This window comes from Pristiophorus japonicus, chromosome 12 (genome assembly GCF_044704955.1).
Source record: "Pristiophorus japonicus isolate sPriJap1 chromosome 12, sPriJap1.hap1, whole genome shotgun sequence".
Lineage (NCBI taxonomy): Eukaryota > Metazoa > Chordata > Chondrichthyes > Pristiophoridae > Pristiophorus > Pristiophorus japonicus.
Window position 1 is genome coordinate 188,886,774 of NC_091988.1, and position 22,904 is coordinate 188,909,677.

The window sequence follows — 22,904 nt, forward strand, 5'->3', positions numbered from 1 at the left end:
TGAATGGCGGTGCAGGCTAGAAGGGCCGAATGGCCTGCTCCTGCACCTATTTTCTATGTTTCTATGTTTCTATGAGAGGGTCAGGGAGAGGGGCACTGCGGGGGGGGGGGGGGGGGGAGGGAAACATAGAAACATAGAAAATAGGTGCAGGAGTAGGCCATTCGGCCCTTTGAGCTTGCACCATCATTCAATAAGATTATGGCTGATCATTCACCTCAGTACCCCTTTTCTGTTTTCTCTCCATATCCCTTGATCTCTTTAGCCGTAAGGGCCATATCTAACTCCCTCTTGAATATATACAATGAACTGGCATCAACAACTCTCTGAGGTAGGGAATTCCACAGGTTAACAACTCTCTGAGTGAAGAAGTTTCTCCTCATCTCAGTCCTAAATGGCTTACCCCTTATCCTTAGAGTGTGTCCCCTGGTTCTGGACTTCCCCAACATCGGGAACATTCTTCCTGCATCTAACCTGTCCAGTCCTGTCAGAATTTTATATGTTTCTATGAGATTCCCTCTCATCCTTCTAAACTCCAGTGAATAAAGGCCCAGTCAATCCAGTCTCTCCTCATATGTCAGTCCTGCCATCCCGGGAATCAGTCTGGTGAACATTTGCTGCACTCCCTCAATAGCAAGAACGTCCTTCCTCAGATTAGGAGACCAAAACTGAACATAATATTCCAGGTGAGGCCTTACCAAAGCCCTGTACAACTGCAGTAAGACCTCCCTGCTCCTATACTCAAATCCCCTAGCTATGAAGGCCAACATACCATTTGTCTTCTTCACCGCCTGCTGTACTTGCATGCTAACTTTCAATGACTGATGTACCCTGACACCCAGGTCTCGTTGCACCTCCCCTTTTCCTAATCTGCCTCCATTCAGATAATATTCTGCCTTTGTGTTTTTGCCCCCAAAGTGGATAACCTCACATTTATCCACATTATACTGCATCTGCCATGCATTTGCCCACTCACCTAACCTGTCCAAGTCACTCTGCAGCCTCTTAGCGTCCTCCTCACAGCTCACATCTGCAAACTTGGAGATATTACACTCAATTCCTTCATCCAAATCATTAATGTATATTGTAAAGAGCTGGGGTCCCAGCACTGAACCCTGCGGCACCCCACTAGTCACTGCCTGCCATTCTGAAAAGGACCCGTTTATCCCGACTCTCTGCTTCCTGCCTGCCAACCAGTTCTCTGTCCACATCAGTACATTACCCCCAATACCATGTGCTTTGATTTTGCACACCAATCTCTCATGTGGAACTTTGTCAAAAGCCTTTTGAAAGTCCAAATACACCACATCCACTGGTTCTCCCTTGTCCACTCTACTAGGTACATCCTCAAAAAATTCCAGCAGATTTGTCAAGCATGATTTCCCTTTCATAAATCCATGCTGACTTGGACCAATCCTGTCACTGCTTTCCAAATGTGCTATTAATTCATCTTTAATAATTGATTCCAACATTTTCCCCACTACTGTTGTCAGGCTAACCGAATTATAATTACCTGTTTTCTCTCCCTCCTTTTTTAAAAAGTGGTGTTATATTAGCTACCCTCCAGTCCATAGGAACTGATCCAGAGTTGAGAGACTGTTGGAAAATGATCACCATTATTTCTAGGGCCACTTCCCTAAGTACTCTGGGAGGCAGACTATCAGGCCCCGGGGATTTATCGGCCTTCAATCCCATCAATTTCCCTAACACAATTTCCCGCCTAACAAGGATATCCTCCAGTTCCTCCTTCTCACTAGACCCTCGGTCCCCTAGTACTTCCGGAAGGTTATTTGTGCCTTCCTTCGTGAAGACAGAACCAAAGTATTTGTTCAACTGGTCTGCCATTTCTTTGTTCTACATTATAAATTCACCTGATTCTGACTGCAAGGGACCTACGTTTGTCTTCACTAATATTTTTCTCTTCACATATCTATAAAAGCTTTTGCAGTCAGTTTTTATGTTCCCGGCAAGCTTCCTCTCATACTCTATTTTCCCCCTCCTACTTAAACCCTTTGTCCTCCTCTGCTGAATTCTAAATTTCTCCCAGTCCTCAGGTTTGCTGCCTTTTCTGGCCAATTTATATGCCTCTTCCTTGGATTTAACACTATCCTTAATTTCTCTTGTTAGCCACGGTTGAGCCACCTGCCCCGTTTTATTTTTACTCCAGACAGGGATGTACAATTGTTGAAGTCCATCCATGTGATCTTTAAATGTTTGCCATTGCCGATCCACTGTCAACCTTTTAAGTATCATTCGCCAGTCTATCCTAGCCAATTCGCGTCTCATACCATCAAAGTTACCTTTCCTTAAGTTCAGGACCCTAGTCTCTGAATTAACTGTGTCACTCTCCATCTTAATAGAGAATTCTACCATATTATAGTCACTCTTCCCCAAGGGAATAAGATTGCTAATTAATCCTCTCTCATTACACAACACCCAGTCTAGGATGGCCAGCTCTCTAGTTGGTTCCTCGACATATTAGTCTAGAAAACCCTTATACACTCCAGGAAATCCTCCTGTATTACTACCAGTTTGGTTAGCCCAATCTATATGTAGATTAAAGTCACCCATGATAACTGCTGTATCTTTACTGCACGCATCCCTAATTTCCTGTTTGATGCCATCCCCAACCTCACTACTACTGTTTGGTGGTCTGTACACAACTCCCATGAGCGTTTTCTGCCCTTTGGTGTTCCGCAGCTCCACCCATGCAGATTCCACATCATCCAAGCTAATGTCCTTCCTTACTATTGCATTAATTTCCTTTTTAACCAGCAATGCTACCCCATCTCCTTTTCATTTCTGTCTATCCTTCCTGAATGTTGAATACCCCTGGATGTTGAGTTCCTAGCCTTGGTCACCCTGGAGCCATGTCTACGTGATGCCAATTATATCATATTCGTCAATTGCTCCATGTGGTGAGGGAGAGAAGCAATGGAGAGGGGGTCAGGGAGAGGGGCAATGGTGGGGGTCCGGGAGAGCGGGCAAGTACCGGTTAGTGACCATGGGACTGTACCAAGGCGATCATGCATCGAATTTTTTTTATCTCTGCATTAAACTCATTCGTTTTATTGAAGATATTCTCCCATCTCAGATTTATGTATTAAAGCAATGGAATGGAGAAACACGAGATTGGGATCTTGATGTTATCGGTAAATATTGCACTGATCCGCAAAGTGAAAATATTTAAAAAGGGGAAATTGTAAAATTGAACGGGAGATCTGCAACCTTCGCCCGTTGCTGTTGTCTACATGTTAAACAATCTTTGACCACCGAACAGGAGATGAAACCTGCAGGCACAAGGATTGCCCCCGAGGTGTTTTGCAGCCCCTGCTATTCAGCTTCCCCATAAAACGTGTGCCCCGTGTGAGGATCGAACTCACGACCTTCAGATTATGAGACTGACGCGCTGCCTACTGCGCTAACGAGGCTCTGGAATTTACTGCTGCAAAGAGAATAGAGCAGCTGAAAGGGAACAAAGCAGTTGTTTGTTGTGAACTGAATTCATCCTTCCGTTTGAGTTAAAAAAAAATGTAAACAAAGCTGGATGGGTTCAAAGAATTGTTACTTTCAACATAACTTTTATTTTAACACTTGCTTTTATTTTCTCTCTCCCCTTTTCTTGGAGCAACAACCTGGACTGTTCTATTGTTCTAGGATACATCACAGGAGCATAATCAGACAAAACATTGCCAAAGAAAGGGATATTAGGAAGGGTGGCTAGAAATTTGGTCAAAGAGGCAGATTTTAAGGAGGGTCATAAAAAATGTTCCTGTGAACCTGCGCGGCTGCGCAGCGACTTTTAAATGGAAAAAGTGCGCATGTACAGAAATTTGAATGGGCCACGCAGCCACATCCCCCCAAAATGAGAAGGAACATTCGTTATAAAGGAGAAGAGAAAGACAGAGATGTTTAAAAGAAAGAAAGACTTGGATTTTTATAGCGCCTTTCACGACCACCGGATGTCTCAAAGCGCTTTACAGCCAATGAAGTACTTTTGGAGTGTAGTCACTATTGTAATGTGGGAAACGCAGCAGCCAATTTGTGCATAAGCAAGATTTCACAAACATCAATGTGATAATGTCCAGATAATCTGTTTTTTTGTTGTGTTGATTGAGGGATAAGTATTGGCCAGGACACTGGGGATAACTCCCCTGCTCTTCTTCAAAATAGTGCCATGGGATCTTTTACATCCACTTGAGAGAGCAAACAGGGCCTCGGTTTGACGTCTCATCCATAAGACGGCACCTCCAACAGTGCAGCGCTCCCTCAGCACTGCATCAGAGTGCCCGCCAATTTTTTGTACTCAAATTCCTGGAGTGGGACCGGAATCCACAACTTTCTGACCCAGAGACAATGGGAGCGGAAGTCCTGTGCGCACAGGAGCGGAGTTGTTCCCCTGAAAGAGCACATTATTCTCACAGAAAAAGGGGGCACTGATAATATAGCACTATGGAATCATTCATGGGGGCACTCAGGAAATCTCCTGATTTCCCAAATGACTCGTCACCCCCTGCATTCATCCCTTACCTTGTTGACCTACACTGGTTCCCCATCTCCCAACAGTGTCAATTCAAAATTCCTATCCTCTTGTATAAATCACTCTGTGGCCTTATCCCACCCTGTATTACATAGTATTTACAGCACAAAAACAGGCCATTTGGCCCAACTGGCCTATGCTGGTGTTTATGTTCCACATGAGCCTCATCCCACCTTATTTCATCTCACCTTATCAACATAACTGTCTATTCTTTTCTCCCTCATGTGCTTATCTAGCGTCCCTTTAAATGCATCAATGCTATTCACCGCAACAATTCCATGTGGTAGTGAGTTACACATTCTCATCACTTTCTCTTAAATTCCCTATTGGATTTATTGATGACTATCTTATATATATGGACCCTAATTTTGGGCTCCCCCACAATAGAATACTCTCTTCTACACTAGAGTCTCCAGTCCTATAAAACCCCCTGAATGCTCTATTCCTCTGACTTTGGCATTCAGTGCATCCTCACTTCCCTTCACCTCACCATTGGTGACTGCCTCTGCCTTATTCTCTGGAACTCCCTCCCGAAAACTCTCCATCTTCACCCTCTCTACATTTAAAACAACTTCTCACAACCCATCTCTAGGTTCCCAGACATCCCTTATAGTCTTTCCTTCCGGAACACAGGAATAGGGATAGCCCATTTAGCCCCTCGAGCTAGTTCTGTCATTTAATGAGATCATGGCTAACTCCATATACCCTTTCTGGCTCTGTGTCCATTTCCTTATGTTTATTTACGAAGCGCCTTGGGACATTGTGTTAAACGCACTATATAAATGCAAGTTGTTATTGTTGCCTTAGGTCACACACACCACGGACTGGACAAGAGGGTAGGTGGGTGACCTAGCTTCTCCGCAGCCTGGTGTTCATTCAGTGGTGAAGAGATGCACCAGAGCACCAAGCCTAACCCTCTGTCTGATTTATCCTCCCCTTAGAAACTCGATCTGCACAATGTGAATGCAATGAGAATTTGGTGTCCATAAACAGTACTTTGTGGCACAATGCAACTGCTTCAACATTAACCTGTGGGCCTCTGCCATTCACTGTATTCCAGCACATGCATTCATTAATTTAGCTTCCAAATCATTGCCTCCACTTTGAGGGTTGATGTATGAGAGGAGGTCACTCTTTTAGCATAACATTATTAATCACTGCACTCCAAACATAATTAACTCTATGAAGCACTTTGAAGCATTTTGACGTGATAAGTTGCTATATAAACATTATTTTATTAGTATGTAATTGTCAGGAGAATTATTGCACTGTAGCAAATATTGCAACCAGAATGTTGTTTGCAATTCAATTTTTTATTAGCACTTTTTTGCTTCTCTGTCTCACCTTCCATCTTTTTCCTCGGGTGAATGGCTAGTAACATGCCATGTCATCCTCTATAACTAGCCATTCCATTCCCAGTGATCCTCAATAGCTAGCCATTCCATTACCAATAGTGTTCTATAGCTAGCCACTTGTTCCCAGAAGCTGCTTTACCTACCTTCCTCCCTGTGGCGAAGTAACTTCTTTCCTCTTGGAGCCTCCTGATGACCATTTTCGCCACATGTGCAAGTAGCGAAGACACCAGTGAGATACTTTCAAGTCTGTCACTGCCTGAAAGAATTTAAAAAAAATCTAAGGCATCACCTGAAGTGAAACCTGGCACTAATTATATTGCACAGATGCGGACACACATCCTGCCCCCATGGAAAGGTTGAATAGCCACGGATGGTCTGGCTTTGCCAAGTTTGCAGTCGGTGATGATGCCAAATTCATCGAAGCATAACTTGCCTTTGTGAACATGGCAAAGTGCTGTGCTGATCTACTGTAAAATCCAGTGAATGAGTGACACATTCATTTAATCTGTGCCAGTTATAAACCAGATTTTAAAGCATAGAACCAAATATTAATAAAACGTGTATGCAAAAATAAGGCATAGAAGAAACAACTCGCTACTGCCGAGTTATCACTCTCAGGTAGGTCAAACAAGAGTTATAATTGATAATGAGAATGGTGGAACTATCTGTGCGGGGGAGGGGGTGAAGGGGGTCCGTTGGCAACTGGAAGTAGGCCAGTAGAATCACATAAATTACATAGAAATTGTGGCACAGAAACAGACCATTCGGCCCAACTGGTCTGCGCTTGTGTTTATGCTCACACTAGCCTCTCCCACCCCTCTTCATTTCAACCCTAATAGAATATCCTTCTACTCCTTTCTCCCTCATATCTATCTTCCCCTTAAATGCACCTATGCTATTCGCCTGAAATACTCCTTGTGGTAGCGAGTTCCACATCCTCACTACTCTCTGGGTAAAGAAGTTTCTCCTGAATTCCCTATTCACTTTATTCTCATATTGACTCTCATATTTATAGCCTATAGTTCTGGTCTCTGCCCCCCCCCGCCCCCACCAACAAGTGGAAACATCTTCTCTACATCTACCCTATCAAATCTTTTCAGTCATGGCATTTATTAGTATCATAATCCAATGTTGATTACCATTTCACAAGGAGTGGAGGCAGAATCCAAAAACTGAGAGTCACCAGTAAAAATAAATGCTTGAAGAGAATTTAATCAATGTTGCACTGTCGTAAATGTGGCAGCAAGCTCGCACAAGTAGCAATATGATAATAACCACACAATCAGTTTTTATTGATATTGGTTGACGGATAAATATTGGCCAGGGCACTGGGGATAATTCCCCTGCTCCTGTTCGAAATAGTACATGGGATCTTTTACTTCCACCTGAGAGAGTAGACGGGGCCTCGGTTTAACGTTTCATCCTTAAGACAGCTGACACTGAAGTGCTCCCTCAGTACTGCCCAGATTTTTGTGCTCAAGTCTCTGGAGTGGGATTGTGAACCCACAGCCTTCTGACTCAGAGGTGAGGGTGCTACTAACTGAGCCACTGAATGACTAAAATTACTAAACTGAAATTATTAATGAAATAAGGTGGAGGGAGGGTTAAAAACGTTCAATATATCTGTTACGGATAAGCTGACAGTTCAACATTTAATGACCTTTTTATAATTGCGATCGTTAAAAGTACAAACAGTTCCTCATATACTTTCTGACGAACAATTACTGTAAAGATTAAAATTGATACATAAATAAAAATTGTAACAACCCCTTTTGTCGTGAATGAAATATGACCTAAGTGACTTCGAAAGATATTAAGATTATTATTCGAATACAGTTCAACGGCTGATCTTTAAAAAAGACAATGTTTGATTTGGCACTTTCCCTTTATGCTGGTTGTGAAATTAACATCGGCGAACATGTCAATTGCTTCCCCCCTCCGGCGCCCTCCCCTTTAAGTGCCTTTTGCCTTGACGTCAAGGTGTTCACGTGATCGGGTTTGTTACATCGCCCTGTGTTTGGACACATCAGGAACAGCACCGTCCGCTTCAGCTGATCATTCTTGGGTTCTCGAGCGCAGAAAATGCCTTCTGACAAGTCATTCAAACAGAGGAGAAGCTTCGGTAAGTGGGCGAGCTGCAGGGCAGAGGGGTGGCCGGGCAAAGGAGCGAGGAGTGGTGGGGGTGGGGAAAGAGCATAAAGGATCGAGGTGCAACAGAAGGGAGAAATGTAGCACTTGGGAAGAAGTCTTGGCTGGTGTTTTTGTTTGTGTTTCTTCCTTTCCCTGCGGGGCTGTGCGGTGTTTATTTTCCTATCTCTTTCCCTGTCTCTCTGTCTATCTTATTTTTCTTTGACCCTCTCTCAGCTGGGGTGGGGTGGTCTGGTGGTGGTGGTGGTGGTGGTGATGATGATACCGGTGTGGATTCATTTAGCAGCTGTTAGAAGGACAGATCCGAGCAAGAAAGGGAGGCCGGGGGTGGGGGAAAGGGTGGAAGAAGAGAGAAAGAGAGAGAGAGATCAGTTGCAGGCAACAAGGAAGAATTCTCTAAAGTGCCGAACAAAGGAGACTCTCGCTCTCTGCCTGAGATCGCTGAGAGCCCGAGGACAATGCATTACAAAACCAAACCTCAACATTTCGCCTTTTTAAAAAAAAACTCACGATTTCTATTGAAACGAAACTCGATCATTTTGTTTTTCATCCTCCTCCCCCCTCCCCCCCCCCCCCACCAATCCTGAAACAAAGCAAGTAATATTGTAATATTGTGATCGCTGATCTGCAATCTCTCTAATTGTGGCTCGAACTAACCTTATCACAATTCTCGGGAAAGGAATTTCTAAAGGATCTGGTTTTTTTTTTAGGGGGGGTGGAGGTGTTGTTGCTGTATTCACACTTTGGAAGCCATTTTACAGCAAAATCGCCCTTTTTAAAAACTGTTTTTACCAACAAAAGATAATGGGTCTCCTCCCCCACCGTTACAGATCTTTTTGTTTTCTTTTACCTACCAATGCGAAATTTAGTTAGACAATCAATCACATTTTCCCTCTCTTTGTGTAATCTGGTCTCAATTACAATGTTAAAAATAGATGTTTTTCCTAAATTATAATTTGCCACAGAGTACTGCAATAAACACTGGGGAGGACTCAAGCTCTTGCATATAATGTGCTATTTTTACATTTTGGCCAGATATTCTTGTGTATTCACTTTTAATTCTAAGGGCAATGTATACCCCGTTGGGGGGAAATAACCTCTGCCATTATTTTCACCATTCAGGTTCAATTATATGTTTGGTATTAATTTATAAAGCAAAATAGTTACTGACAAGATGGGATTTTCTACCATCCATTTAACTGCTGAGCCATTCACTTAATATATTACATTAAAAAATTATAATGTTTCCAAAAACTGATAAGACAGTTTAAGTTAAAGGGGCGCGACAAATGACGTAATACGTAATAGATTCATGTGTGTTGTTGTTAGTGAGGAGTGTAGAAGCACGTAGGAGTTTGGCCTTGAATAGCCTCGGAGAGACTGAGATTTTAATGTGTTTTTGCCCTTTTGGAGATAGTGTGTTCAAGAGAAAGTCATTTGGGCTTTTCTACAATAATTTATCAGAGAAAGATGGTGGGGATTTTTAAAGCCATAGTTATTTTATATCAGTTACTGAATGAGGCCTAGTTTGAGAAGGGTTTTTTCTAGGGGAGTTGGTCCCTGGTTTTTGTTTCTTTAAATATGAGTTCAAATTTCAAACATTAGTTCCTAATCTCCAGACTTAGGCAAAACAAAATAATCTAATATTATTTTATGAAATTCGATGACCTAGATTGTGATTTTTCAATACTGTACCTTATTACCTCCCTCCTTCCACAGTATGAGTGGTAACACATTCCTCACTCATGAAAATCTTAAAGCTCCACAATATTGTAATTCTGTCTGAGATGTTTCATGTCAATGATCCAGTAACTCGACTACAAGGAGACATTTTCCCTTTATTATCTAGATTGTTTAATTGTCAGATGTTACTAAATTTTACCAAATCCAATGTGGTACACTGAAAGATTGGGAAAGTTGTACCAAGTTTTAATAGGATGGGGCCCTGTTGATTATCTTGGGAGTTGTAGTTATTTTCTGCCAAGATTGAATGTGTTGTTTGACTCTTAGCATTCACCATATTCTGTGGCTGTCCCTGCCTTCAGCCCCTCTGGGTGAAGATCTGCAGGCTACTGGGACCTTCCTTACCATGGTCTGCACCCATCTTGCTCCCATGTGCATCCTACTGATATGGTGCAACACAGCACCCGCCCAATACCTTGGTCAAAGTAACTGGGACATGGCCAGTGCGAGCGAGTGATGCAGGAGCACATAACTGGGGTTGTGGTTACCCCATTTCTGCAGACCCACTCTATTTCCCAGCTCACCTACTCCCCCAGCTCAACTGACCCCGGATGATCGGTTTGACCAAGGGAGACCCCCAATCTCCGCAAGTGCCACGAGAGTGCCACGCAAGTGCAAGTGTAACACTGCCCACGCCTCACCCTCACACAGTGCCTAGTGATCTTCCTGCACCACCTGCTTCATCTGTATCAAGATAAAGATCCTGTTCACTCATCATACCTGGTGCTAAAGAACTGTACCGAACTCACTTGAGGCAGTGACTGTCTTCTTAGGCCGTCCCTCAAATCGAGGATGACTTGCTTCCACACCAAAAAGGAATGAGTTCAATGAATTCACAGGTGTTTCAATGAAGAACCTAATATTCCAGATCCCAAACTGCATATTGAAGGGCAGAAGATGTCTATGCGTGGATTTTTTTTTAATGTGTGGTGGCTGTTGCATACCACATGGGCTTGACAGAGCTAGGCGGCAGTGGCAAGGATTAACCAAGACGACTGGAGACCAGCTCTGCTGCACGGGCCTATTGTGCACACATGTTGCAGTGTGGGCTGGCCCGTGCTGCCCCTGGGCCCTTGCCTCCTCTGGGCCCCGATCACATCGCGCTGCAATTTCTGGCCGCTCCTGTTGTAACTTCCCATGCTCCAATCACCGACCTGGTTTATGGTAACATCCAAACCAGTCGCCCTTTTCACTGCCGTCGCCCTCCTGTACTGTACTTAACTTGCAAGTACCATAGACCTGTAATGACCCATGGAAGCGAGTAAGATCCATCTAATTTAATTCTATGTAATTGAATTAAAGAAATCAGCTATCCCAGTGACAGCTGGGTCAGAATAATATGTCTTGCTTTTTATTCGTGGTACAGCTGATCGAGTTAAAGAAGTTCAACAGATCAGAGACCAGCATCCTAACAAGATACCGGTAAGTTGCTTTTCCTTGCTAGGCTTTGATCCGAGCTGAACTGTAAACTTTCTTTTGGGGAGATGGGATGGGTATCAAAACAGAAATTAAATTAATTTAAAAAAAAGGTTTCACTCAGCTGGAACCTAGGGGGAACATTTGCAGGGCTATGGGGAAAGAGCAGGGGGAGTGGGACTAATTGGCAGGAGAGTTCTCCCTGGTGTTCTGTCCAATAGTTATCCCTCAATCAACATCACTAAAACAGTTTTTCTGGTCATTATCACATTGCTGTTTGTGGGAGCTTGGCTGACGGCAAATTGGCTGCTGCGTTTTCCACATTACAACAGTGACTGCACTTCAAAAAGTACTTCATTAGCTGTAAAGTGCTTTGAGACGTCTGGTGGTTGTAAAAGACGCTATATAAATGCAAGTCTTTATAGCTCCTTCAAAGAGCTACTGGTAAGACGGGCACAATGGCCTCCGTCTGTGCTGTGATTCTAGTGAATTATTTGCAGCCCTTATTGATTGACTGGCTAAAATATGAGTCAAGGGATATTTGCAGAGATAGATGGATATTCCTAAATTGTTTTTTTTTGTTAATTTTAGTTGCTGTGTACCAATCTAGATGGAAGGATCGAAATGGTCTTTAAATGCTTTTACTTGGTGTGTTCTGTGAAAAGATAAGCAATTGCACCCTGTGTAGGTGTGGATTGCCCTTGCAGTTTCAGTGTTGCGCCCCCGGGAGCCGATCAATTGCGGGTAATCTGCCCAAGCTGCGCTCTGCAGACTTCCTGCTAACAGGTGGCGACTCGAGCCCGACTGTCAATAAAGCAGAGACGGGATTACATCATTGCTTTTTACCGCATTGCGTTTTGGGAAGGGAGATAAAGTCATAGCAGCTCCACACAATTGAGCGAATAAACCTCCTGGACAACCAGACCGCCCCACACTGGGTGACAAGCGGAGGCTTTAAAAGAATATACGGCATGCCTAATGTGTTGGGAACTAGTCTTAAAGGGGCAGCGTCTCCTGGTAGTCAGACTGGATATGTCGAGTTTGAAGTGAATGTGTGTTCTTGGGTGTATTTTTTTGATTTTTCAATGTAATAGCATTTTGAGAATTAGTGATGGGAGAGGAGGGGGAATTGAAATTTAAATATTTTTACATTATTTTTTAAAAAAGGTTGTATTTATAATTGGTAATATAGTTCCATGACTGGGGAGGGGATGGTTGGTGCTGAGAAATAAGCTTCTGTAGCAACAACAACAAATTGTATTTATATAGTGCCTTTAACGTAGTGAAACGTCCCACGGCTCTACACAGGTGTTTTGTGATTTTTTAAAAAATTGATCATAGAAGCATAGAAATTTATGGCACAGAAGTAGACCATTCGGCCCATTGTGTACGTGCCGGCCGAAAAAAAGAGCTATCCAGCCTAATCCCACTTTCCAGCTTTTGCTGTGTAGCCTTGTAGGTTACGGCTCTTTAAGTTTCATAACCCACAAGTAATCCTTGCTGGAAAGTGTACATGCGTAGGTGGGACAAGATTTTGATCTGATGTTTTGTGGGTAATTGAGTGGTGGAACAGGCTTGAGGGGCTGAATGGCCTACTCTTGTTCCTATGTTCCTACTTGCCTATGACAGTATATTGGTGCTACCTGCAGTATTCATTCTAATATTTTGGGCCATTTTCAATGTTGAGAAGACCTTGGCACTGTCTACAGTCAAGTGTTTACCTGTTGAGCACGTCTGGTCTTGGTGTTGAAGTGGGTGAACAGAGGCTTGCGTAACTCCAGAGAAAAGGGCAGACTCGCACAGTTGCAGCTCTTTCCAATAACACAGAGAGCCACAGAATCCTTGTTTAGAGTGCAGAGAAAGACTTGAGCAGCTGGTCTTTGTACAGCCACGTTGCATTTCAGTCCTTGAGCAGTTTGCATTATATATCTTTAAGTCATCAGCTTTCAAAGCAGGGAGGATGACATCCTGTGCAGTTGCAGCTTGTGCACTGTTTGTCTTGCCCAAGCAAGTAAGTGGGCATTGAAAGGCCCAGACTCCAGCAGGAACAATCGCACAGTAACTTGGCTATAAAGAAGATTCTCTTTCCCCCCCCCAATTGACTTGCCAGCAGTAGCAAAGTACCAGTGTCTGCACTGGGTGGGGAATTTATTCTTGTTTGGCTGCAGCTCAGTGGGTCACACTCTTCCTCTTAGAAGGTTGTGGGTTCAAGTCTCACTCCAGGGACTTGAGCACAAAAATCTAGGCTGACACTCCAGTGCAGTGCTGAGGGAACGCTGCACTGTCGGAGGTGCCGTCTTTTGGATGAGATGTTAAACCAAGGCGGCTCACGCCCTCTGAGGTGGATGTAAAAGATCCCATGGTATTATTTCAAAGAAGAGCAGGAGAGTTATCCCAGGTGGTCTGACCAATATTTGTCCCTCAATCAACATCTATAAACAGATTAACTGGTCATTAGCACATTGCTGTTAGTGGGAGCTTGCTGTGGCAAATTGGCTGCTGGGTTTCCTACATTATAACAGTGACTACACTTCAAGAAGTATTTCATTGGCTGTAAAGCGCTTTGGGATGTCCTGTGGCCATGAAAGGCGCTATATAGATGCAAATCTTTCTTTCTTTTTCAATCCTGTGGTTAGATGTACACAACTTTCCAGAATGATTTCAACATCTTTATTTGCACAGTCATTGTAGCATTAGGTCAAAAATACTATTTCTATTCCTTGTTGCTTTAAGCTCTGCCTTAATTTTGGCTTGCACGTCTACAAAGCAGGATGTGATGATGTATGCAGCCACTGTCTGTCTCCCTGGAACTATAATTTGAATATCATGAGTACATTTGCCTAGTTTCACCAAGCTGCCTGGTCACATTGGGCCAATCTGTCTTATCTCAGCATAGAATCATAGAAGTTTACAGCACAGAAGGAGGGCATTTAAGTCCATCGTGTCCATGCCGACCAACAAGAGGCTATCCAGCCTAATCCCACTTTCCAGCTCTAGGTCCATAACCCTGCAGGTTATGGCACGTCAGGTGCATATCCAAATACTTTTTAAATGTGGTGAGAGTTTCTGCCTCTACCACCCTTACAGGCAATGAGTTCCAGACCCCCATAACCCTCTGCGTGAAGAAATTTCCCTTCAAATCCTCTCTAAACCTTCAACCAATTACTTTAAATTTATGCCCCCTGGTCGTTGACCCCTCTACTAAGAGAAATAGGCCCTTCCTATCCACTATATCGAGGCCCCTCATAATTTTATACACCTCAATGAGGTCTCCCCTCAGCCTCCTTTGTTCCAATGAAAACAAATCCAGCCCATCTAATCTGTCCTCATAGCAAGAATTCTCCACTCCTGGCAACATCTCGTAAATCTCCTCTGCACTCTCTCTCCGGTGCAATTATGTCCTTCCTGTAATACGGTGACCAGAACTGCACGCAGTACTCCAGCTGTGGCCTAACCAGTGTTTTATACAGTTCAAGTATAACCCCCCTGCCCTTGTTTTCTATGCCTCGGCTAATAAAGGCAAGCATTCCGTATGCCTTCTTAACCACCGTATCTACCTGGCCTGATACTTTCAGGGATCTGTGGACATGCACTCCAATGTCCCTTTGTTCCTCTACACTTCTCAGTATCCTACCATTTAATGTGTATTCCCTTTCCTTGTTAGCCCTCCCAAAATGCATGACCTCACACTTCTCTGGATTAAATGCCATTTGCCACTGTTCTGACCAGGTGATTGATATCTTCCTGCAGTTCTTCTTCATCAACCACACAACCAATTTTAGTGTCATCTGCAAACTTCTTAATCATACCCCCTATATTCAAGTCACATCATAGGTGGTCCCTCAAACGAGGATGACTTGCTTCCACACCAAAAGGGATGAATTCACTAATGTTTCAATGGAGAACCCGATATTCCAGTCCTGAACTTCAGGGGTGGAAGATGGCTGTGCATGGCTTTTTTTAACGTGTGGTGACCGTTGCACATCAGCCACCACACGGGCTTGACAGAACTAGGCCTTTATCCAGTGGCAAGGGTTAACCAGGATGACTGGAGACCTGCTCTGCTGCACGGACCTAGTGCACGCACACATCGCAGTGTGGGCAGGTCAGTGCTGCCCCTGGGCCCTCAGCTCCTCTGGGCCCCGCACCCTCATTTGCCGCATCTCCGCCACAATCTCTTGTCGCTCCTCCGCCACGATCTCTCGCCGCTGATCTCTCACTGCTCCTCCGCCACGATCTCTTGCCGCTCCTCCGCCATGATCTCTTGCCGCTCATCCGCCACAAGCATTCGCCGCACTGCTGCCACAATCCCTCACCGCACCTCCACACCAAACATTCGCTGCACCTCCGCCACGATCTCTCGCCACCCATCCCTTGTCACATCTGAGAACAGTCTCTTGACAAAAAAGAAACGTGATCAAATTTAACAGTGGCTGGCTAGAACATTAAAGAAATGATACACTTCACTCTTGTCAAACATGGCCACTTCCACTGAACACTCTGCACTGCGCACTGGATGGTACACCTCGTCTTTCTCCGTATCCTGCTGTGAGCCAGTTGAGATCGCTCCTGTTAAACCTTTCAGTCCTTGTTCCTGCTCCTTCTCTTCCTGCATGCTGGCTCCTGGTATTTGAGAACTTCTCTGTTAATGATGCAATTCATTACAAACATAGCCCTGTACTGCTCTTTGTATTACTCGTGCCGCTGACAGTCCAGGCACAGGGTTGTCATACAGGCTGGACAGTTCAGATCCACGTCGCTAATTGGAGCAGGGGTGGTGTCTGACTGGTTTGAACGGTTATTAAGCCCACGATATCATCTCCTCTGCAAGTCGACCCAGGCCTGGTCGCGGGCCCGCCACAGGCAGAGGGAGAGGCCGGAGACCGCCACCCTGAGGCACCAGGAATAGGACGGCCCATACTTGTTGGAGGAGCTGAGTGACGAGGAGGATCCGGCTTCAAGCTCTGAAGACGAGTTAGATATTCTCCTCCATGGCACGCCTGAACACAAACACAAACTGATCAAGGCTTACTTAACGGGGGAAAGCGAGTGCAGCGATTAATTTGAGAAAGAGATGGCAGCAGAGCTGGATTCCACCATGAAGGTCACCAGGGCAGCTGGGCATTAGCAGCTGGAGGTGCTTCCTCCAGTATGGGAAGCTATGGGTCCCGAGCTGTTCCTGAGCCGCAGTACTACGACCCAGTGTACTTCGACTCAGACTCTGAGGCTGAAGATGAGCAGGAAGAATGCGATTCAAGGAAGCAGTGCAATAAGAGGCAGAACTATGAACTGTTGTACGATCCAGATAAGGATGTTCAAGTCTAGATCATTAATGTATATCACAAAAAGTAAGGGACTCCAGCACTGAGCCCTGCGGAACCCCACTGGGTACAGCCTTCCAGTCGCAAAAACACCCATTGACCCTTTGCTTCCTGCCTCTGAGCCAATTTTGGATCCAACTTGCCACTTTGCCCTGGATTCCATGGGCTTTTATTTTTTTAATCAGTCTGCCATGTGGGACCTTATCAAAAGCTTTGCTAAAATCCATATACGCTACTTCATATGTTTTACATTCATCGACCTTCCTGGTTGCCTCCTCGCAAAATTTAATCAAGTTAGTCAGGCACGACCTTCCCTTAACAAATCTGTGCTGACTGTCCTTGATTGATCCGTGTCTTTCTAAGTGAAGGTTTATCCTATCCTTCAGGATTTTTTCCAATAATTTTCCCCCACTGAGATCAGGCTGACTGGTCTGTAATTAATCGGTCTGTCCCTTTCTCCCTTCTTAAACAAAGGTACCACATTAGCAGTCTTCCAGTCCTCTAGCACCACACCTGAAGCCAGAGAGGATTGGAAAATGATGGTCAAAGGTCTCTTTTGCTTCACTTAGCAGCCTGGGAGTTACATATAGGCCATACTGGCTAAGGACGGCAGATTTCCTTCCCGAAAGGACATTCGTGGACCAGATGGGTTTTTACGACAACCATTACTGACACCGGCTTTTTACTTCAGATTTATTTAACCAACTGAATTTAAATTCCCCAGCTGCCGTGGTGGGATTTTAACTTGCAACACCGGATCATTAGTCCAGGCCTCTGGATTACTAGTTCAGTAACATAACCACTATGCTACCGTACCCGTATATGTAATTTAGCCACTGCCAATTATCCTCCAGCTTCCAGTATCCACTGGGGCAAGTTCTCTCTACTGCGGTGGATAGTGGAGGTTCTGCTGTAGTTTATGCACAATTTTTATATTAGAAAATATAATTAAAGGGCCAATCTAGTGCTTTGTTACATTATTAAACTTTCCTGGAAGAATAAAAGAGAAAGACTTGCATTTATATAGCATCTTTTACGACCAACGGACGCCTCAAAGCGCTTTACAGGCAATGAAGTACTTTGTTGAAGTATAGTCACTGTTGTAATGTAGCAAATGCGGCAGTTAATTTGCGCACAGCAAGCTCCCACAAACTGCAATGTGATAATGATCTGCTTTTAGATTGAGGAATAAATATTGACCCAGGACACCGGGGATAACTCCCCTGCTCTTCTTCAAAATAGTGCCATGGGATCTTTTACATCCATCTGAGAGAGCAGACTGGGCCTTAGTTTAACATCTCATCCAAAAGACAGCACCTCCGACAGTGCAGCGCTCCTTCAGCACTGCACTGGAGTGTCAGCCGAGATTTTAGTGCTCAAGTCCCTGGAGTGGGACTTGGACCCACAACCTTCTGACTCAGAAGAGTGTCAAATGTGAACCACAAAGCTATAATCAAACTGGCGGTTCGAGATCATTTCTCCATACAGGCCTAATAGTTAAAAATATCTCCAGTAGAAAAATATCTCAACTCAGGCTCTCAATTTAATTGAACATCTTGCTTTTCATTTCAGAAGAGTGAGTGCTGCCCACTGAGCCATAGCTGATACTTTATTTTTACCCTTTTTTTTTTTAAAGACACTTATTGTGTATATCGATCTCTTCACTGTGTGTCTGTTCTGTTGACAGGTGATCATTGAAAGGTACAAGGGGGAGAAGCAGCTGCCAGTGCTGGACAAGACCAAATTCTTAGTTCCGGACCATGTTAACATGAGTGAACTTGTTAAGATTATTCGGTAAGTGCTACTTTCCCAGCAAAGTAGAGGGGAAGCAACACCACATGTTGGCTGTGGAGACGCAAGATATTAAACGGGACCTTGGTTTGAAATGTACTTTAAACAAATATATATAAACAGAAGTTGGGGACGCAGGTTTGGCAAGAGGAGGCTTTTTCACCGTGGGCCAATATCTCCTTGCAGGTTTTCTTTTTTTAAACCTTTAATGGAATGCCTCGCCATTTTAAGTAGGGGAACTGATGTGAGGAACCTCCTTTTTTAAAAGAATTAAGGGAGAAAAAAAAAAATTCAGTCCTGACCTCTAATTTGTTTTCCACCTGCGGTTCCTTTAACTGAGTGCACGGCTCATTGAAATTTTTGCGCGTGCGCTGTTTCTTCCTTGTAAAAGCCAATGAGTGTCCTGCGAGGGACCTCCAGACTGTTGTGCGGCCGTGCAACTTAGCGGGAGCATTAGTCGCGACCATACAGCAGCCAGCACCAAATCAAAAGTAAATGCCATTACAGTAATTGAGAGGGACCAGCCCCCCTTATGGCTGTGGGTAAATATACTCTGCGGTGTGCCACTGAGCCATGAAGTCCTTCACCTCCCACTTTGGTGCCACTACAGTTATCTTTAGTGTCCCCAGGTTTTACCCTGATGAGTACTGTTGAGCAGTGTGGATGCTGGTAGGTTAATGCACACTGTTTAGCTGCATTGTAACATTGCCTGTCTCCGCCCTTTGCCTCAGCTCATCCGCAGCTGAAGGCCCTCATCCATGCCTTTGTTACCTCTAGATTTGACTCTTCCAATGCACCCTTGGCTGGCTTTCCACATTCTACCCTGCATAAACTAGAAGTGATCCAAAGCTCGGCTGCCCTGTGTCCTAACTCGCACCATGTCCCGCTCACCCATCACCCCTGTGCTCACTAACCTACATTGGCTTTCAGTTAAGCAACGCCTCGATTTCAAAATTCTCATCCTTATTTTCAAAATCCCTCCATGGCCTCACCCCTCCCTATCTCTGTAATCTCCCCCAGCCCCACAACCCCCCCCCCCCCGCAACCCCCCCCCCCCCCGAGATGTCTGCGCTTCTCAAATTCTGCCCTCTTGAGCATCCCTGATTATAATTGCTCAACCATTGGTGGCCGTGCCTTCTGTTGCCTAGGGCCTAAGCTCTGGAATTCTCTGCCTAAACCTCTCCGCCTCTCTACCTCTTTTTCCTCCTCCAAGACTCTCCTTAAAACCTACCTCTTCGACCAAGTTTTTGGTCACCTGCGCTAATTTCAATTTATATGGCTCGGTGTCAAATTGTTTATCTCCTAATGCTCCTGTGAAGCGCTTTGGGACATTTCACTATGTTAAAGGTGCTATATAAACACAAGTTGTTGTTGTTGCATCAACACTCTAGGCGGAACAAAGTAAAAGGGCTGAATGGTCTACTCCTCTTCCTATGTTCTTCACAAAAGAATAGTCCATTAGATGAGATACAAGAGGGCCTCTGCCCATGTAATCGTACTCTGCGTGTCATCACCTTCAGGAGAGCAGTAAAGAAGGGCTTTCATTTGAAAAGGGCTTGGGTGGGTTGCAATTATGGTATATAGCTCATTATCTAAACTCTAGATCGTTTCAGAACCAAGGAATGGTCATAGTTTCATGTTTCTGCTGTTTGTTCTCCAGCCTCTCAAGGATAATAATAACTAGATTATGTTTCTGCGGGATTTTTTTAAAGCTGCAATTCTGTGCTTTGACTTTGGAAGCAGTCATTTGGTTCTCCGACCCCTCAGATCACTTGTGTTTTGTTAAATTTTTAAAATCCTGGGACCAGACTGTTGCTCCATAGAATAGTTTGTGCCATGGGTTACCAACAGTGCTTCTGTGAGGAAATGTCAAGCAGAAGTCAGAGGTGAGAGGGAGGTAATTGGGAAAATTCAGAGGACACAAGGTCAGTATATAAACTAACACTTGGTTCCTAGAATGCCACCTTGTCCCGAAGTGATCATAGTCCAGGCTAATTCTGACAGGATCCTACATATAAAATCCTTACAGGGCTTGACAGGATAGATGCAGGGAGGCTGTTTCCCCTGGCTGGGGAGTCTAGAACTAGGGGTCACAATCTCAGAATAAGAGGTTGACCATTTGGGACTGACATGAGGAGAAATTTCTTCGCTCAAAGGGTTGTGAATCTTTGGAATTTTCTACCCAGAGGGTTGTGGATCCTTAGTGATTGAGTATATTCAAGACAGAGATTGATAGATTTTTGGGCGCTAATGGAATCGAGAGATATGGCGATAGTGCAGGGAGGTGACGTTGGGATTGAAGATCAGCCATGATATTGAATGGCGGAGCAGGCTCGAGGGGCCATATGGCCTGCCCCTGTATCTTGTGTTCTTATGGGCACATTAAGATTCTGCTCTTCAACTTTAGTGATAATCCCTTTACAGGTCTAAGCACGTTAAATCTCAGTTCATTGGAACAGTGCAATTGTTTTTTTTAAATAAACTTGCTTTGTTCAAATACAGTAAGAGTTGAATCCGAAGGGAAGGGAGGGTTTGAAAGCAGCCCTGATCTCCATCTGGAGTTAGGCTTGGGAACAGGTCCCTAAACAGCCTCTCGATTTCCTCGTGTTTGTTGATTTGGAGCCTTGTTTGAATTCTAATCAACTTCAGTGGAGATTTTTTTTAATTTTTGTACACCGCCGAGCCAGTGATCCAGTTGAGGTCACGCAATGACTTTTGACTGATCTTTTTTATAAAGACCGATGTTGGCAGAGTCGTTCAGTAGAGAATCATTTGGGCGGTTTGCATTGAGCACCAGTGTTTTTTTTGCATTGTTAATACTTAAACTTGGCCTCGATTTAAGATCCGAAACGACAAAAGGCCGGCCTTCCTTGAGTTTCCCATTTCAATTGAATCACTTTGACTTTAAACGTAGTCCAAATTTCATAGGGGTTGTGATTAGGAATGAAAATCACACTGAATTACAAGCTCAGACTGGTACATATAGGTATTCAGTGATTTGGTTGTTTTTGTACATGAATCACAGAATGTTAACACGCAGGGTACAGCAAGCAGTTGGGAAGGCAAATGGTATATATATATATATATATATATATGGTGCTTTGGTCAGACTACATCTGGAGTTCCATGTGCAGTTTTGGTCTCCTTACCCAAGGAAGGATATACTTGCCTTGGAGAGGGTGCATCGAAGGTTCACTAGATTGATACCTAGGATGAGAGAGCTGTCCTTTGAGGAGAGATTGAGTAGAATGGGCCTCTATTCTCTGGAGTTCAGAAGACTGAGAGGTGATCTCATTAAAACGTATAAAATTCTTAAAGGGCTTGACACAGTAGATGCTGAGAAGCTGTTTCCCCTGAGTGGAGAGTCTAGATCACGGGGTCACAGTCTCAGGATAAGGGGTCGGCCATTTAGAACTGAGCTGAAAATAAATTTCTTCACTCGGGGTTGTGAATCTTTGGAATTCTCTACCCCAGAGGGCTGTGGATGCTAAGCCGTTGAGTATATTCAAGACGAAGAGCGATAGGTTCTTGGGCACTAAGGAAATCAAGGCTTCTGGGGAGTTAATGTATAAGATCAGCCATGATATTGAATGATGGCACAGGCTCGAAGAGCCATACTCCTGCACCTATTTCTTATGTTCTTGCGTTCAGACTAATGCACTTTGGATTTCCCAGATCTTTTGTTGCCATGTACAGTTATCCTTCTCTCCCCTGAGCGACTCACCAGTCCTTTTGCTGACATTACTCTGTCAACACTTCAAAGTAATGTGTGAGGAGGACATCAAAAATCTGCAAAAGGACACAGACAGGCTAAGTGAGTGGGCAAAAATTTGGCCGATGGAATATAATGTTGGAAAGTGTGAGGTCATGCACTTTGGCAGAAAAAAAAATCAAAGAGCAAGTTATTATTTAAATGGAGAAAGATTGCAAAGTGCTGCAGTACAGTGGGATCTGGGGGTAATTGTACATGAAACGCAAAAGGATAATATGCAGGTACAGCAAGTGATAGGAAGGCCAATGGTATCTTGACCTTTATTGCAAAGAGGATGGAGTATAAAAGCAGGGAAGTCTTGCTACAGTTATACAGGGTATTGGTGAGGCCACACCTGGAATACTGCGTGCAGTTTTGGTTTCCATATTTACAAAAGGATATACTTGTTTTGGAGGCAGTTCAGAGAAGGTTCACTAGGTTGATTATAGGAATGAGGAGGTTGACTTGTGAGGAAAGATTGAGTAGATTGGGCCTCTACTCATTGGAATTCAGAAGAATGAGAGGTGATCTTATCGAAACGTATAAGATTATGAGGGGGATGCAGAGAGGATGCTTCCACTGATGGGGAAGACTAGAACTAGATGGCATGATCTTCGAATAAGTGGCCGCCCATTTAAAACAGAAATGAGGAGAAATTTCTTCTGAGTTGTAAATCTGTGGAATTCGCTGCCTCAGCGAGCTGTGGAAATTGGGACATTGAATAAATTTAAGACCGAAATAGACAGTTTCTTAAACGATAAGGGGATAAGGTGTTATGGGAAGTGGGTGGGGAAGTGGAGTTGAGGCCAAGATCGGATCAGCCATGATCTTATTGAATGACG

General features: G+C 44.1%; 1 protein-coding gene and 1 non-coding gene across 2 annotated transcripts in view; one reads left to right on the top strand and one right to left on the bottom strand.

The window, feature by feature from the left end:
- Positions 1–3,355: 3,355 nt before the first annotated feature.
- trnam-cau (transfer RNA methionine (anticodon CAU)) lies at positions 3,356–3,428 on the bottom strand. The gene has a single exon. It is a non-coding gene; the product is annotated as a tRNA-Met (tRNA).
- A 4,453-nt stretch (positions 3,429–7,881) lies between these two features.
- LOC139277608 (microtubule-associated proteins 1A/1B light chain 3A) overlaps positions 7,882–22,904 on the top strand; it is a 33,336-nt gene continuing 18,313 nt past the window's right edge. Inside the window, exons 1-3 of the mRNA XM_070896296.1 lie at positions 7,882–8,014; positions 11,150–11,205; positions 18,208–18,314. Of these exons, the coding sequence (XP_070752397.1) occupies positions 7,975–8,014; positions 11,150–11,205; positions 18,208–18,314 (203 nt within the window). The 5' untranslated portion in view covers positions 7,882–7,974. The remainder of the gene's footprint in view (positions 8,015–11,149; positions 11,206–18,207; positions 18,315–22,904) is intronic.